The 12482-nt window shown below is 44.5% G+C and overlaps 1 protein-coding gene and 1 pseudogene across 2 annotated transcripts in view; one reads left to right on the forward strand and one right to left on the reverse strand.

Moving 5' to 3' along the window:
- LOC311120784 (chondroitin sulfate proteoglycan 4-like) overlaps nucleotides 1-1385 on the forward strand; it is a 39386-nt pseudogene extending 38001 nt beyond the window's left edge. Inside the window, exon 16 of the transcript in view lies at nucleotides 186-1385. The product of the transcript in view is annotated as a chondroitin sulfate proteoglycan 4-like (transcript). The remainder of the gene's footprint in view (nucleotides 1-185) is intronic.
- Nucleotides 1386-7328: 5943 nt separating this feature from the next.
- Nucleotides 7329-11406, reverse strand: LOC311120785 (sorting nexin-18-like). Its single transcript, XM_084195360.1, has 2 exons — nucleotides 9669-11406; nucleotides 7329-8070 (listed from the first exon to the last, which is right to left on the reverse strand). The coding sequence occupies exons 1-2, from the start codon at nucleotides 11149-11151 to the stop codon at nucleotides 7832-7834; spliced, it is 1722 nt and encodes a 573-aa protein (XP_084051486.1). The 5' UTR covers nucleotides 11152-11406; the 3' UTR covers nucleotides 7329-7831.
- Nucleotides 11407-12482: the final 1076 nt, after the last annotated feature.

Consider the following 12482-nt stretch of genomic DNA (forward strand, 5'->3'; position numbering starts at 1 on the left):
GCGCCGGAAGTTGCACAGAATTTTCACAATGTTTAAGTTTCCACTCAGCAGACCTGAAATTTGCTCAGTGATGAAAAAAATGAGGGAACATTGTATACCTCCCTCCTTTTTTCTGTGAAGTGTGTTGCGACATGTCTGTGAAATGCACTTGAAATAAATTGTACATTTGTTGTGATTTGATTTAGGTGATCAGCAAACCCAACAATGGCTACCTGGCTCTGGCAGAGCACCTGAACGAGACAGTCTCTGCCTTCTCCCAGGCGGACATCAACGAAGGCAGGGTCCATTTCGTCCAGGACGGGGAGCCATCTTTAGGGGTGTTCTACTTCAGCATGACCGACGGGTTCCATCGACCTCTCTACAAGCTCTTCAACCACGGAGCTTGCCACGCTCAGCGGCAGCGAACCCGTCTTCCACATCCTGTCACCTCCCAAACATGGCAAGTTGGCTAAGGTGACCTTTGACCTCTCGGATGGATCCAATCACTCTGTGGAGAGCTTTACCTTCCGGGACGTGGTCCAGGGCAGGGTGGCCTTGTGGAGGCCCTGGGACACAGCAACAACACTGCCAATCAATCAAGATCTTTACTGTCCCAATTGGGAAATTTTGCCGACCACCACACAACAGAGGTCCATGTGTCCATGCTCAATGACTCTTTCAAGTTCCTTCTGTGGGCGGATAATGTCCAGCCAGTTGTGGGAAAGTTTCTGTTCACCATCGTGCCATATGACAAGAGTATAAACCTCACGACCAGGTCACCTGGGCACAATCAAACCACAGGCGACACAGGGACTACAATACACTCTGCTACCCACCCTCACACCACGAACTACAAGACCCACAACAAAAAGACCCTGCAGAAACAGTTCAAAGGAAACCAGACCCTCGGAGGTCACCCCATCATCCCCACTGTCCCCAAGACCACCCATGGGAAACACGGCCCCCACAGGAACACCCCAGTCTGGGTAGAGTCCCTGCCCCGGCCGGCCTCCGACCCCCTGCTGCTCATCCTGCCCTTCCTGGCCTGCTTGCTGCTCATCGTCATCCTGGTGGTATTGATCCTGGTGCTGAGGCACCACAGGGAGAAGAAGGCCTTATCCAGGGGACTCATCCAAGAGCTGACAGCTGCAGCTGGAGGCCCAGAGGGGAGCCCCGACCTGGGCTGGCCTGAGAGGAGCATCGGAGTCCCCTCCGTGGTGGTCACCCCACTGCTGGGCCCTAATAGTTGCCCCAGTAGCCCGGTTCTCAATGAGCTGCGAAGAGGAACGCCGGTTCCATGTGACCCTTGTCTTCTGCTCTGGGCGGTGGACGTTGTTCCTGATATGGTCCAGGCCCAGCACTGTCGAACTCCAACCACTCTGAGAGACAACTAGTACTGGGTCTAATTGATCTCCAACCCATTCCCATACCTTGAAAAAGAGATACTAACTAAACTTTATACTTTTGAGTAACTATTGAGTACTGTCAAACCCCCACACCTACTCTGAGAGACAATCAGTACTGGGTTTGATTGATCCCATACAGCTGAAACAGAGGTTTAACCTCAACTTGTACCCAATGTGACTATTGACTACTGACACATTCCACATTTAGATCTTTTTCAATGTTGCTGCTGACTGCTGGTTTGAAAGCTAACCAAACTCTTAGGACTCTTGTTCCCCAGGTGTTATTGTTGAGCCTGCATCAATGACTCATTTTGTGTGAATGGGTGCCATTTCTTATATGGAAAGTTTTTAATTGGTTCTACTATTCGCCCTTTGTTACAATGTTTTACTTATGGCAGCTCACTATTTTATACCTTTTTGACCAATTAGTGTTGAGCCAATATGTTTCATTATGTCTAATACCACTGGGTAAATGCAGACTTTAAAAAATCTGTCTCTATTTTCAGGCAACTAGCCTACACTGTTTCTTTCTGTATTTACAGTACCTGTTTGTAATCTGTTTTATGTAAAAGCAACAATGTTTTTGATCATCATATTCACATAATTAACAGCAAAACTAAAACCTGTGTTGCAGTTTGCAGTATGTAGTTAACATAGATTTGATTACATTACATATGTAGCAGTCAAGAAACAAAGCTTAATCAATTCAACCTGTCAGTGGTTAGAATACCACACCACAGGAATAGTGGTAGCAAGAGCCATATATACAGTACCAGTCAAAAGTTTGGACACACCTACTCATTCAAGGGTTTTTCTTTATTTTCACTATTTTTTACATTGTAGAATAATAGTGAAGACATCAAAACTATGAAATAATACATATGGAATCATGTAGTAACCAAAAAAGTGTTAAACAGATCAAAATATATTCTTCAAATAGCCACCCTTTGCCTTGATGACAGCTTTGCACAATCTTGGCATTCTCTCAACCAGCATCACCTGGAATGCTTTTCCAACAGTCTTGAAGGAGTTCCCACATATGCTGAGCACTTGTTGGCTGCTTTTCCTTCACTCTGCCGTCCGACTCATCCCAAACCATCTCAATTGGGTTGAGGTCGGGGGATTGTGGATACCAGGTCATCTGATGCAGCACTCCATCACTTTCCTTCTTGGTAAAATAGCCCTTACACTGCCTGGAGGTGTGTTGGGTCATTGTCCTGTTGAAAAACAAATGATAGTCCCACTAAGCCCAAACCAGATGAGATGGCATATTGCTGCAGAATGCTGTGGTAGCCATGCTGGTTAAGTGTGCCTTGAATTCTAAATAAATCACAGACAGTGTCACCAGCAAAGCACCCCCACACCATAACACCTCCTCCTCCATGCTTTACGGTGAGAAATACACATGCAGAGATCATCCATTCACACACACCGCGTCTCACAAAGACACTGCGGTTGGAACCAAAAATCTCAAATTTGGACTCCAGACCAAAGGACAAATTTCCACGGTCTAATGTCCATCACTCGTGTTTCTTGGCCCAAGCAGGTCTCTTCTTCTTATTGGTGTCCTTTAGTAGTGGTTTCTTCGCAGCAATTCGACCATGAAGGCCTGATTCACACAGTCTCCTCTGAACAGTTGATGTTGAGATGTGTCTGTTACTTGAACTCTGTGAAGCATTTATTTGGGCTCAAGAAACTTTCAATGTTTTTGAAATTTTCCAGATTGACTGACCTTCATGTCTTAAAGTAATGATGGACTGTCATTTCTCTTTTCTTATTTGAGCTGTTCTTGCCATAATATGGACTTGTTTTTTTAACCAAATAGGGCTATCTTCTGTATACCCCCCCCCCCCCTCATAATTCTAATGAAAGTGCGCCACCCCATGGGCCTCCCGAGTGGCACACTTGTCTAAGGCACTGCATCGCAGTGCTAGCTGTGCCACTAGAGATCCTGGTTTGATTCCAGGCTCTGTCGCAGCCGACCGCGACCGGGAGACCCATGGGGTGGCAAATGGCCCAGCGCCGTCCAGGGTAGGGGAGGGTTTGTCCGGCAGGGATGTCCTTGTCCCTTCGCGCACTATCGACTCGCCCAACCCGGGAGCCAGTCCGCTGACTCAGTCGCCAGGTTTTTCCTCCGGCACATTGGTGCGGCTGGCTTCCGGGTTGAGCGGGCACTGTGTCAAGAAGCAGTGCGGCTAGGTTGGGTTGGGTTGTGTTTTGGAGGACACACGACTCTAGGACGCACAACCTTCGACTCTCGACCTTCGCCGTACGGACACGGGAGTTGTAGCGATGGGACAAGACTGTAACTACCAATTGGATACCACAAAAAGGGGGTAAAATATACAAAAAGGTTGCATTAATCTCATTGTCATTTCATAAGTTCTGCATGTATTGCAAAATACACAGATATCCTATACATTATATACGGAAGGCCTTATACACTATTTATACAAAAGTTTGTGGACACCCCTTCACATGAGTGGATTTGTCTATTTCAGCCACACTCGTTGCTGACAGGTGTATAAAATCGAGCAAACAGCCATGCAATCTCCATAGACAAACATTGGCAATAGAATGGCCTTACTGAAGAGCTCAGTGACTTTCAATGTGGCACCGTCATAAGATGCCACCTTTCCAACCGGTCAGTTCGTCAAATTTCTGCCCTGCTAGAGCTGCCCCGGTCAACTGTAAGTGCAAGTGCTGTTATTGTGAAGTGGATACATCTAGGAGCAATGAAGTGTTAGGCCATACACTAGAGTGCTGAAGTGCGTAAAAATCGTCTGTCCTCGGTTGCAACACTCACTACCGAGTTCCAAACTGCCTCTGGAAGCAATGTCAGCACAATAACTGTTTGTTTCCATGGCCGAGCAGCCGCACACAAACCTAAGATCACCATGTGCAATGCCAAGTGTCGGCTGGAGTGGTGTAAAGCTCATCGCCATTGGACTATGGAGCAGTGGAAACGCGTTCTCTGGGGTGATGAATCACGTTTCACCATCTGGCAGTCCGATAGACTAATCTGGGTTTGGCGGATGCCAGGAAAACGTTACCTGCCCCAATGCATAGTGTCAACTGTAATGTTTGGTGGAGGAGGAAAAATGGTTTTTCATGGTTCATAGTTCCAGTGAAGGGAAATCTTAACGCTACAGCATACAATGACATTCTAGACGTTTATGTGCTTCCAACTTTGGGGGAGGCCCTTTCCTGTTTCAGCATGACAATGCCCCCATGCACCGGTAGTGAGCGAGGTCCATACAGAAATGGTTTGTCGAGATCGGTGTGGAAGAACTTGACTGGCCTGCACAGAGCCCTGACCTCAACCCCATCGAACACCTTTGGTATGAATTGGACCGCCGACTGCGAGCCAGGCCTAATCGCCCAACATCTGTGCCCGACCTCACTAATGCTCTTGTGGCTGAATGGAAGCAAGTCCCCGCAGCAAAGCCTTCCCAGAAGAGTGGAGGCTGTTATAGCAGCAAAGGGGGGACCAACTCCATATTAATTCCCATGATTTTGGAATGAGATGGTCGACGAGCAGGTGTCCACATACCTTTGGTCATGTAGTGTAGGTTGTATTGATGTTTTATCCTTTGCGTGTCGTTTTTTTGTAACTTGTGCCAGCCCAATATTGCAGACCTTTAAACATCTTAAATGAGTAGCCTATGTTTGTCTGGACTGACCTTTTTAGTTTCCTTAAAGACTGTAGTACAGCTTTTGTTTCTTTATATCCTTCCATTAAGTGCTACACTTTTCCACCAGACCAGTTCATAGGGGCGACGTGGGGTTGACTGGGGAAGAGTGAGGTACACACAAGGGGGGAGGGTATGATTTCACATACACACACTCTGTTAAAGGAGAACTCAACAAGATTTAAGAATGATTCAAAAGTAACATTCTCAAACATTGTAATATGCTTCTGATTACTATCAGAAAGGACATCAGGCCCATTTTTGGACAGTTAGAAATATGTTTTAAATCAAGTTCTAACAGGCTTAGTCTGTTTCCAGAGAGAGGGCCCCTGCCAGTGGAAATAAAATGGCCTCTTTTGTTCTTGGTAATGAATGGACTCATGCTTCTTTGTGAGCATGAACAGTAACTTCAAAAAGGTGCCGCCACAAAACAGTCTTCAATGATTGTGGTCTGTGGACATCAAATAAACAGCAAGTTCGGCTCTCATTAATAATTAGACAGGGGTGTGATGGTAGCGGAAATCATTCCAACTGTATAGAGAGACAGTGTGTTTGACATTGATGCCATTGCAGTTTGGCTGCACAGTTCCGAAGACTGCTATAATAATAACACCCTTCCAGTTGTGAAGATCTGGTGCGTTGCACAGACGGACTGAAATGTAGTCGATCCCAAACATGCAGTCCTTCTGAGAGAGAGGAGCAGCCAGTCTGTGTAGGAATGAGTAATGACTGAATCAGCTGGTTGTACTGTGCTTTGAACTTTGCTCTGAGAGAGAGTGAGTGAGTATGACCAAAAGCTGTTTGGCCTATGCTTTTCCTGACTAACTTAACCCACGCAGATAATGTTTGTGAATGTGAACTTCCATGAGGACAAACTTGAATAGCGCCGTCCCAGCACCTCTATAAAACAAAGTAGCCTATCACCTGCCCAGATTCACACACAGAGAAAATAAAACATTTTGATTAAAGCGGAATGAAGGTGGGATCTGCATTGAATAGCAATGGCTATTTGGCATTCATTTACTGATTCCACTTTGTTCATGTTTATTTGCCACTAGTGTGTGAATCTGTGCGTGACAGTAGGCTGTCAATTCGAGATTGTGCAGATTGAAAATGGGCCAGCCTGAATGCACATGATGCGCTGTTTCAAGTTGTCGAATGAGGGTTTGTAAAGTCATGAAAAGGCATGGACATTTATTTCATAATTTTTGTTAATGTAATTCATGAAAGCACACTTAAATATTATCAATCACTTAAAAATCGACATATCAGCCATCATCGGAATGACCCTTCAGTGCGTCTGTGTGTTGCAGTGCGAGTGGGCCAGAGAGAGAGTCATGGAAAATGTGTATGAACCCTTAAAATTATCAGAGGTCTCTATAGCATAGCATTTGTGAATTTCGGTGAACATAGTCTAATGAACCGACTTGGAAAAAGACAGATCCTGCACTTCTTCCATCCCAAGTCAAGCACTGGACCTGGGTGATCAAATACAGAAAACCCAGTTCAGCAATATAGCTGTGTGTTAACAACAACAACAAACCATTTACATCCCTTAAAGTGTTTCAAATGTAGCTTGACCCAGAGCTAGTGGAAAAGGAATCTAGTCTAAATAATGAACGCAGTGGAGGAGGAATAACTTGACCTATGGGGATAGGACAAGAGATGGTGTCCTATATCAATAACAGTGGGCCTGGTAATACTACCCGAATTGCAGCCATGCTGTCCACTGAATGTAGACCGGGCAAACATGAGAAAAATGACTTTGTGTGATCAAGTGAATATACTGTGATAAAGGTCCCTTCTACATGTATTAGGCGATGTGTGCTACCCCAGTCAACCTTGTAAAATAACTTACATACATTAGACTTATGGCTATCATCCAACAACTGTGTTTTGGGAGGATACCAATCAATGGTCCTTCAATCGTCAAATTCACATACAGTCCGTGTGTAGGAGGAAGGATTTCATTTCAAAATTGTCCTTCGACATCAGGGAATCCCACAGAGACATAATTTACAGTATTATTCTGGCTGAGTTCTTTGTGCCTCCCTCCTCCCTCTCCGTTGGGAACAATAAGAAGGAACGGAAAATCAGGCGTTCTGTTCTCCTCCAGTGTTCTAGAATCTGCAAGCTTGTTCCTGGCACAGAGCTCTCTGGGAGGTCTCAAATAATGAGGTTCAGAAACTACAACAGGATATTGAAATACCAATCCCCCCTTGGTTGGCCTCTCTATGATCTCACACACACACACACACAAAAAGAGACATGTTACTCATATTTGCCAAGAGACTGAAATTATGTTATATTTGTTCAGAGAAAAAGGCAAATGAGGGGGATTCAATGCAACAGGTTAAACATGTCTTGATTGCAATTCTATACAGTTTCCTTATTGAAGACATTCTACTAATTTCTGAAGTAACACTTATTGTATGTGATGATTTAACATATCCTGTCATGCTAGACTAAATTATCAAGTTTTGTGGACAACAACACTGTCAATGAAGGAGTATCTTCAGTATCTTTCTCCCCCATTTCCCATCTGTCACTGCATTACCTGCAAAGATCCACTCACTTCCGACTGTAGAATGGATGAATAATCTTGTCATGGAAAACTGAACAAGTCATTCAAGTGCCCTCTCTCTTCCGGGCACTTTATTTATCATCTCTATCCCTCGTTCTTTCTCTCCCTCTCTAAGCCCCCCCCCCCCCCTCCCCCCTGCTCTCTGTATCCACCCTCCTTTTTTCGGGGCCTTATATTATATCTTCTTCGTATTTCTGCAGTGCCTCCTCTAACTTCCCAGTGATCTTCTGGAAGAAGCCGATCTGCTGCTGGAGGTGGTGTTGCATCTGGCTCTTGAAATCACGTACGCGCGTGCGGTGGAAGTGCTGGATCTCAGCCAGCGTGGCGCAGGAAATGATGTTACAACGCTCGTTGATGGTTGATCCCTCCCCTTCCTGTTTCTGGCACTCCTTCACTTTGGTTAGGGCACCTGAGGAGAGAGGTGGAGGAGAGGGAGAGGGGAAAAAGATGGGTGGGAAAGGGGTCATGGAAAGGGTTTGAGAGAAGGGTATCAAAAGTATTCCTATTAGTGGTGAAAAGGAAAAAGGCTATCTTTAGTCGTGCAAACTCTAGTTGAATCCTAAATCTGCCTTTTTGAAAAGTTTTAACATGACGCAGAAAAAGGAGTTGACCATGGATTCGTACCATTTACTCTCTGGCCATAGAGTAGTAGACTGAAGCCAATGCTCTGTGGTCCCACTCACACAGAGTTAAAATTGTCTAACTCAAAGCAGTCGGTCTGATTTACAGCTTATTGCTCTGTGGAGTATTCAGGCTAAGAGGTTCTCCAAGGCCACAAACACTGAACAACCTTTTTCTAAGTGAATAGCTAAGAACAGCAATAGTTTTACAAGTTGTAATGAGACATGAACCACAAAAGTGTTACTGTGAAGTACACATACTTGAGCTCTGAATGTGTAAATGGAAGATAAGACTTCGCCGCTGCTTTACTGAATAACCTTCACTACAGCCATTAGAATACACCCTTATCTAGGGAATATAAATACAACACACGTCACACACGCACACACCCACACAAACTTGGATTAATAAATATACTAATGATATGAAATTAACTTGGACTTTGTTCTTTTCAGAGCTCGCATGTGATTACAGAACCAGTGCCAGTGGTAAGAAGTTTCTCCAGGCAATACTGTGGAGCAGCTCCCCAGATCCCCACCCTTGGAGAGGAAAATAATTTAATCCTGAGGCTGCTTCCATTCTGCATTCCAACATTCCCAGGGCAACGCCGGACAAGGGGCCCCGGAATATCCTCCTCCTCATTCTATTCAGATGTAGGATAACCTAACCTTCAATGTCTCAATTGAACTTGGACTGCATAGCATGTAACAAACAGTGCCCCATATTTATGTACCTACTGTGTGATAAATCAAAGTGACAAATCAGAGAATGTTGTGTTACTTGGTCAAATGAGAATGAGAGAGTTCTGTTGAGCCATGTTTCCTTCCTCGAAGACTAGGCCTATCTGCAGTATCTTTGAGCCCTGCAATGTGATTGTAGGCTCCTTTGGCTGAGTTCTATTCAAATGGTTACTTCAGCATTTGGCAGATGTCAGAGGTTTATGTGCCAAAGTCCCAACCTCTGATCTCACTCTCGAGTGGGTGTGAGACAAAATTTGTGCAAGGACAGCGAATGAAATATCATACCCTTCCAGTCATGTTCGAGTGCATTACTCAACAGCAAAAACTGTAACAGCAAACTTTTGCCAGCGAGCACAAAAGTTTAACATAATACAAAACATGTGTGCATCATGTTACACGAACTGAAGTAACATTCAAAACACAAAGGATTTTGATGCAAGGGATTTCATGGAAAGCCAAGGCAACCTTCATTTTTTGTTCATCATTAACATAACATCTGCATGACATGAACCCTGAGGTTAGTGACCAAAGAAATTAAATACTAATGAGGGTGCAGCCAAATGGCCATGGTCAGAGGGGCTTTGACCAGTCTATAAACTCTATTTCTATGGCAGAGACCAGAGACAGTTGTGACACCATACCGTACCTTTCTGAACATGTATGATATCAGGGTAGTTGGCCAGGTGTCCCTTGTACAGGTCCAGCAGGTCCGATATGGGGTCCAAATCCTGTCTGGGCTGCTCAGCAAAGTAGTCTCCTATAGCCTCGTAGGCCTCTCCTGTGAATGCTATGGCACGGTTCAGCCCTACAGAATAGGCCTGTTGGTCCATCTCAAAGGCTTGACCAAGCAGTTTGAAGGACTGGCCCACTTTCTGATACTCTTTCTTAAAGCCGGTGATCTGCTTCCTGGCAAACTCGTTGATGGTAGCGTTGACTACCAGACAGTTCTCATCCATCTTCTTGGTGAAGGCTTTGAAACTGTCTATTTTGCTCTCTACCTCCTGTAGGTCCAGTGGAACGGCCGGGGTGGAGATGGTCAGGAAGAAGTTAGCTCCAGTCAACTCATCCTTCTCTGCCTTTCTCTTGCCTGTCTTCCACGTCTTCTCGTCTGTGCTGGGGCAGGTGAGGAAATGCTGGAAGACATCACACCTGGCCAGGACAGGATGGCTCGTCATGTGGTTCATCCACCATATTAAACCTTTTCTGCGTTTGGAGACAAAGTCCTGTTCGAAGCGCCCCGTGGCCTGTTTCTCAGGCAGATGGGGGACTGATATGACAGGGAATCGTTCGACTAGGCGGGCATAGAGCCAATCAAAGTGCTTGTACCTTCTATTCACCTGGCTCTGGGTATGGGAGGGAGTCAGTCTGTATGACATGTAACTCTTCATGCCTTTGAATTTAGTCTGTTTGGTGGGGTCATCGATGGAGCAGGTGAATGGGTATGGGTCTTCTTGCCACTCTGGCCCATATTGGCCCATGACAACACAGATATTGTCCCCGTCCTTGACGAAGGCAGCCGCCTCGCCCAACACAAAAGCCTCTCCGCCTGATTTCACAAAGGTTGAGAACCTGTTGAGGTTTTTTCCCACTGTGGCTGAACTTTTGGCTTGGGCACTGCAGCGTCTCTCAGGCAACGTGGTAGTGACCGTGTATGCTGTGGAACTAGTTCCATCATTGTCATGTATCGTTCCAGATTCATCCGCCACAGTCGAGCTGTCATCCCAGTCATCATCCCAGTCATCATCACTACCTTGACTGGTCTGGTAACTGTGGTGCTGTGGAGTTTGCACAGGATAAGCAGAGTGGGTGGGGTTAGGAACGTTCATGTTCTCAGCACGAGAGTGGGACTGGAAATGGTATGATGAATCATATCCACTTGATGGGGAGTGGGGTTGATCATGATCTGCCGACATGACATTGTTGTTGGACGATATGTCAGATGATTCATTTTTTAGAATCTCCACATATGAGGCTGGAAAAAGACCCGTCTCCCCTCTGCTGTTAGCTCCCTCTAGCCATCCTTCGATATCTTGTTCGCTGTACAAAGTAACAACTTCGTTCTCAGTAATCGATATCTCTCCTGGATTTTCGGAACTAAAGTCGTACAAGGCTCTCGCTCTAAATGCCATAGTTTATAACAAAAAACAGTACTGATATTAATTAGTCATGCGAGCGAGCCATGGGATCACCGTATCACTTTGTATTCATCACCAACCTCTTTAGTTTTAGTTCTTTGCAATGGGGCTGTAGAATCTCGTCGAAAAGTTGTAAAGCATGCGCTTGTAGTCTGTAAATTCATGCGTAAAAGGCAAAGAACAATGTCTTATTTTTCTTCATGAATTGGTAGGAGGGAGAAAGTCCTACTCCAGATGCTTCATACTCGTAACAGGACTAGTCCTCACACGTAATAAGCCTGAATAATCGAGGGTGGAGCTAGTTCTAGGTTACATTCAACCTGGTTTTAATGTCTATGCATTCAACAGGCAACACAGCAGCAGTCACCAACAAGTTTGGTCAAGTGGCCATATTGTTGCCTTATTGTTACAATGTTGCAATATTGTTATAACGTCATTATACGTATTATTACTGCACTATGCATGTAACGTGCATTAGGATTTTCACAAAATAAACGTAACCATTTCATGCTACTGGATTCCGTCTGTTTTACTATTTTGAGAAGTTTGGGGCATTTGCAACATCTGGTGTAGCCTCTATCCAACGGGATTTCAACGTCCCCAAAATTTTTATATCATTCAAATTAACCAAGAATAATCTAAACCTGAAATTATACCACGACGGTGTGATAATGCCACATAGGTATGTGAAGTGTGGCCTAACATTGATTGTTTCTCTGTTATCTGTGCTATGTTATCCCATAAGGTAAACCTCGTATTCATTGTTATATATATTGTGTATTTTCATTAGGCTACAATGCAGTGTTGTAAAGTATTTAAGTAAAATACTTTAAAATCAAATCAAATGTATTCATAAAGTCATTTTTACATCAGCAGATGTCACAAAGTGCTTATACAGAAACCCAGCCTAAAACCCAAAAAAACAAGCAATGCAGATGTAGAAGCATGGTGGCTAGGAAACACTCCCTAGAAAGGCAGGAACCTAGGAAGAAACCTAGAGAGGAACCAGGCTCTGAGGTGTACTACTTAAGTCGTTTTGGGGGGTATCTGTACTTTTCTTTACTATTTATATTTTTGACGACTTTTACTCCACTACATTCCTGAAGAAAATAATGTACGTTTTACTCCATACATTTTCCCTGACACCCAAAAGTACTCATTACATTTTGAATAGTTAGCAGGACAGGAAAATGGTCCAATTCACGCACTTATCAAGAGAACATCCCTGGTCATCCCTACTGCCTCTGATCTGGCAGACTTACTAAACACAATTGCTTCATTTGTAAATTATACTGAACAAAATTATAAACGCAACATGTAAAGAT

Source organism: Coregonus lavaretus, assembly GCF_964263955.1.
Source record: "Coregonus lavaretus genome assembly, contig: HAP1_SCAFFOLD_2363, whole genome shotgun sequence".
NCBI lineage: Eukaryota > Metazoa > Chordata > Actinopteri > Salmoniformes > Salmonidae > Coregonus > Coregonus lavaretus.

Excerpts from the sequence above, each read along its gene's own strand:
- LOC311120785 (XM_084195360.1), bottom strand. The coding sequence starts at position 11,151 with ATGGCATTTAGAGCGAGAGCCTTGTACGACTTTAGTTCCGAAAATCCA. Across the intron at positions 8,071-9,668 it reads TATCATACATGTTCAGAAAG|GTGCCCTAACCAAAGTGAAG; the intron begins GTACGGTATGGT and ends CTCTCTCCTCAG.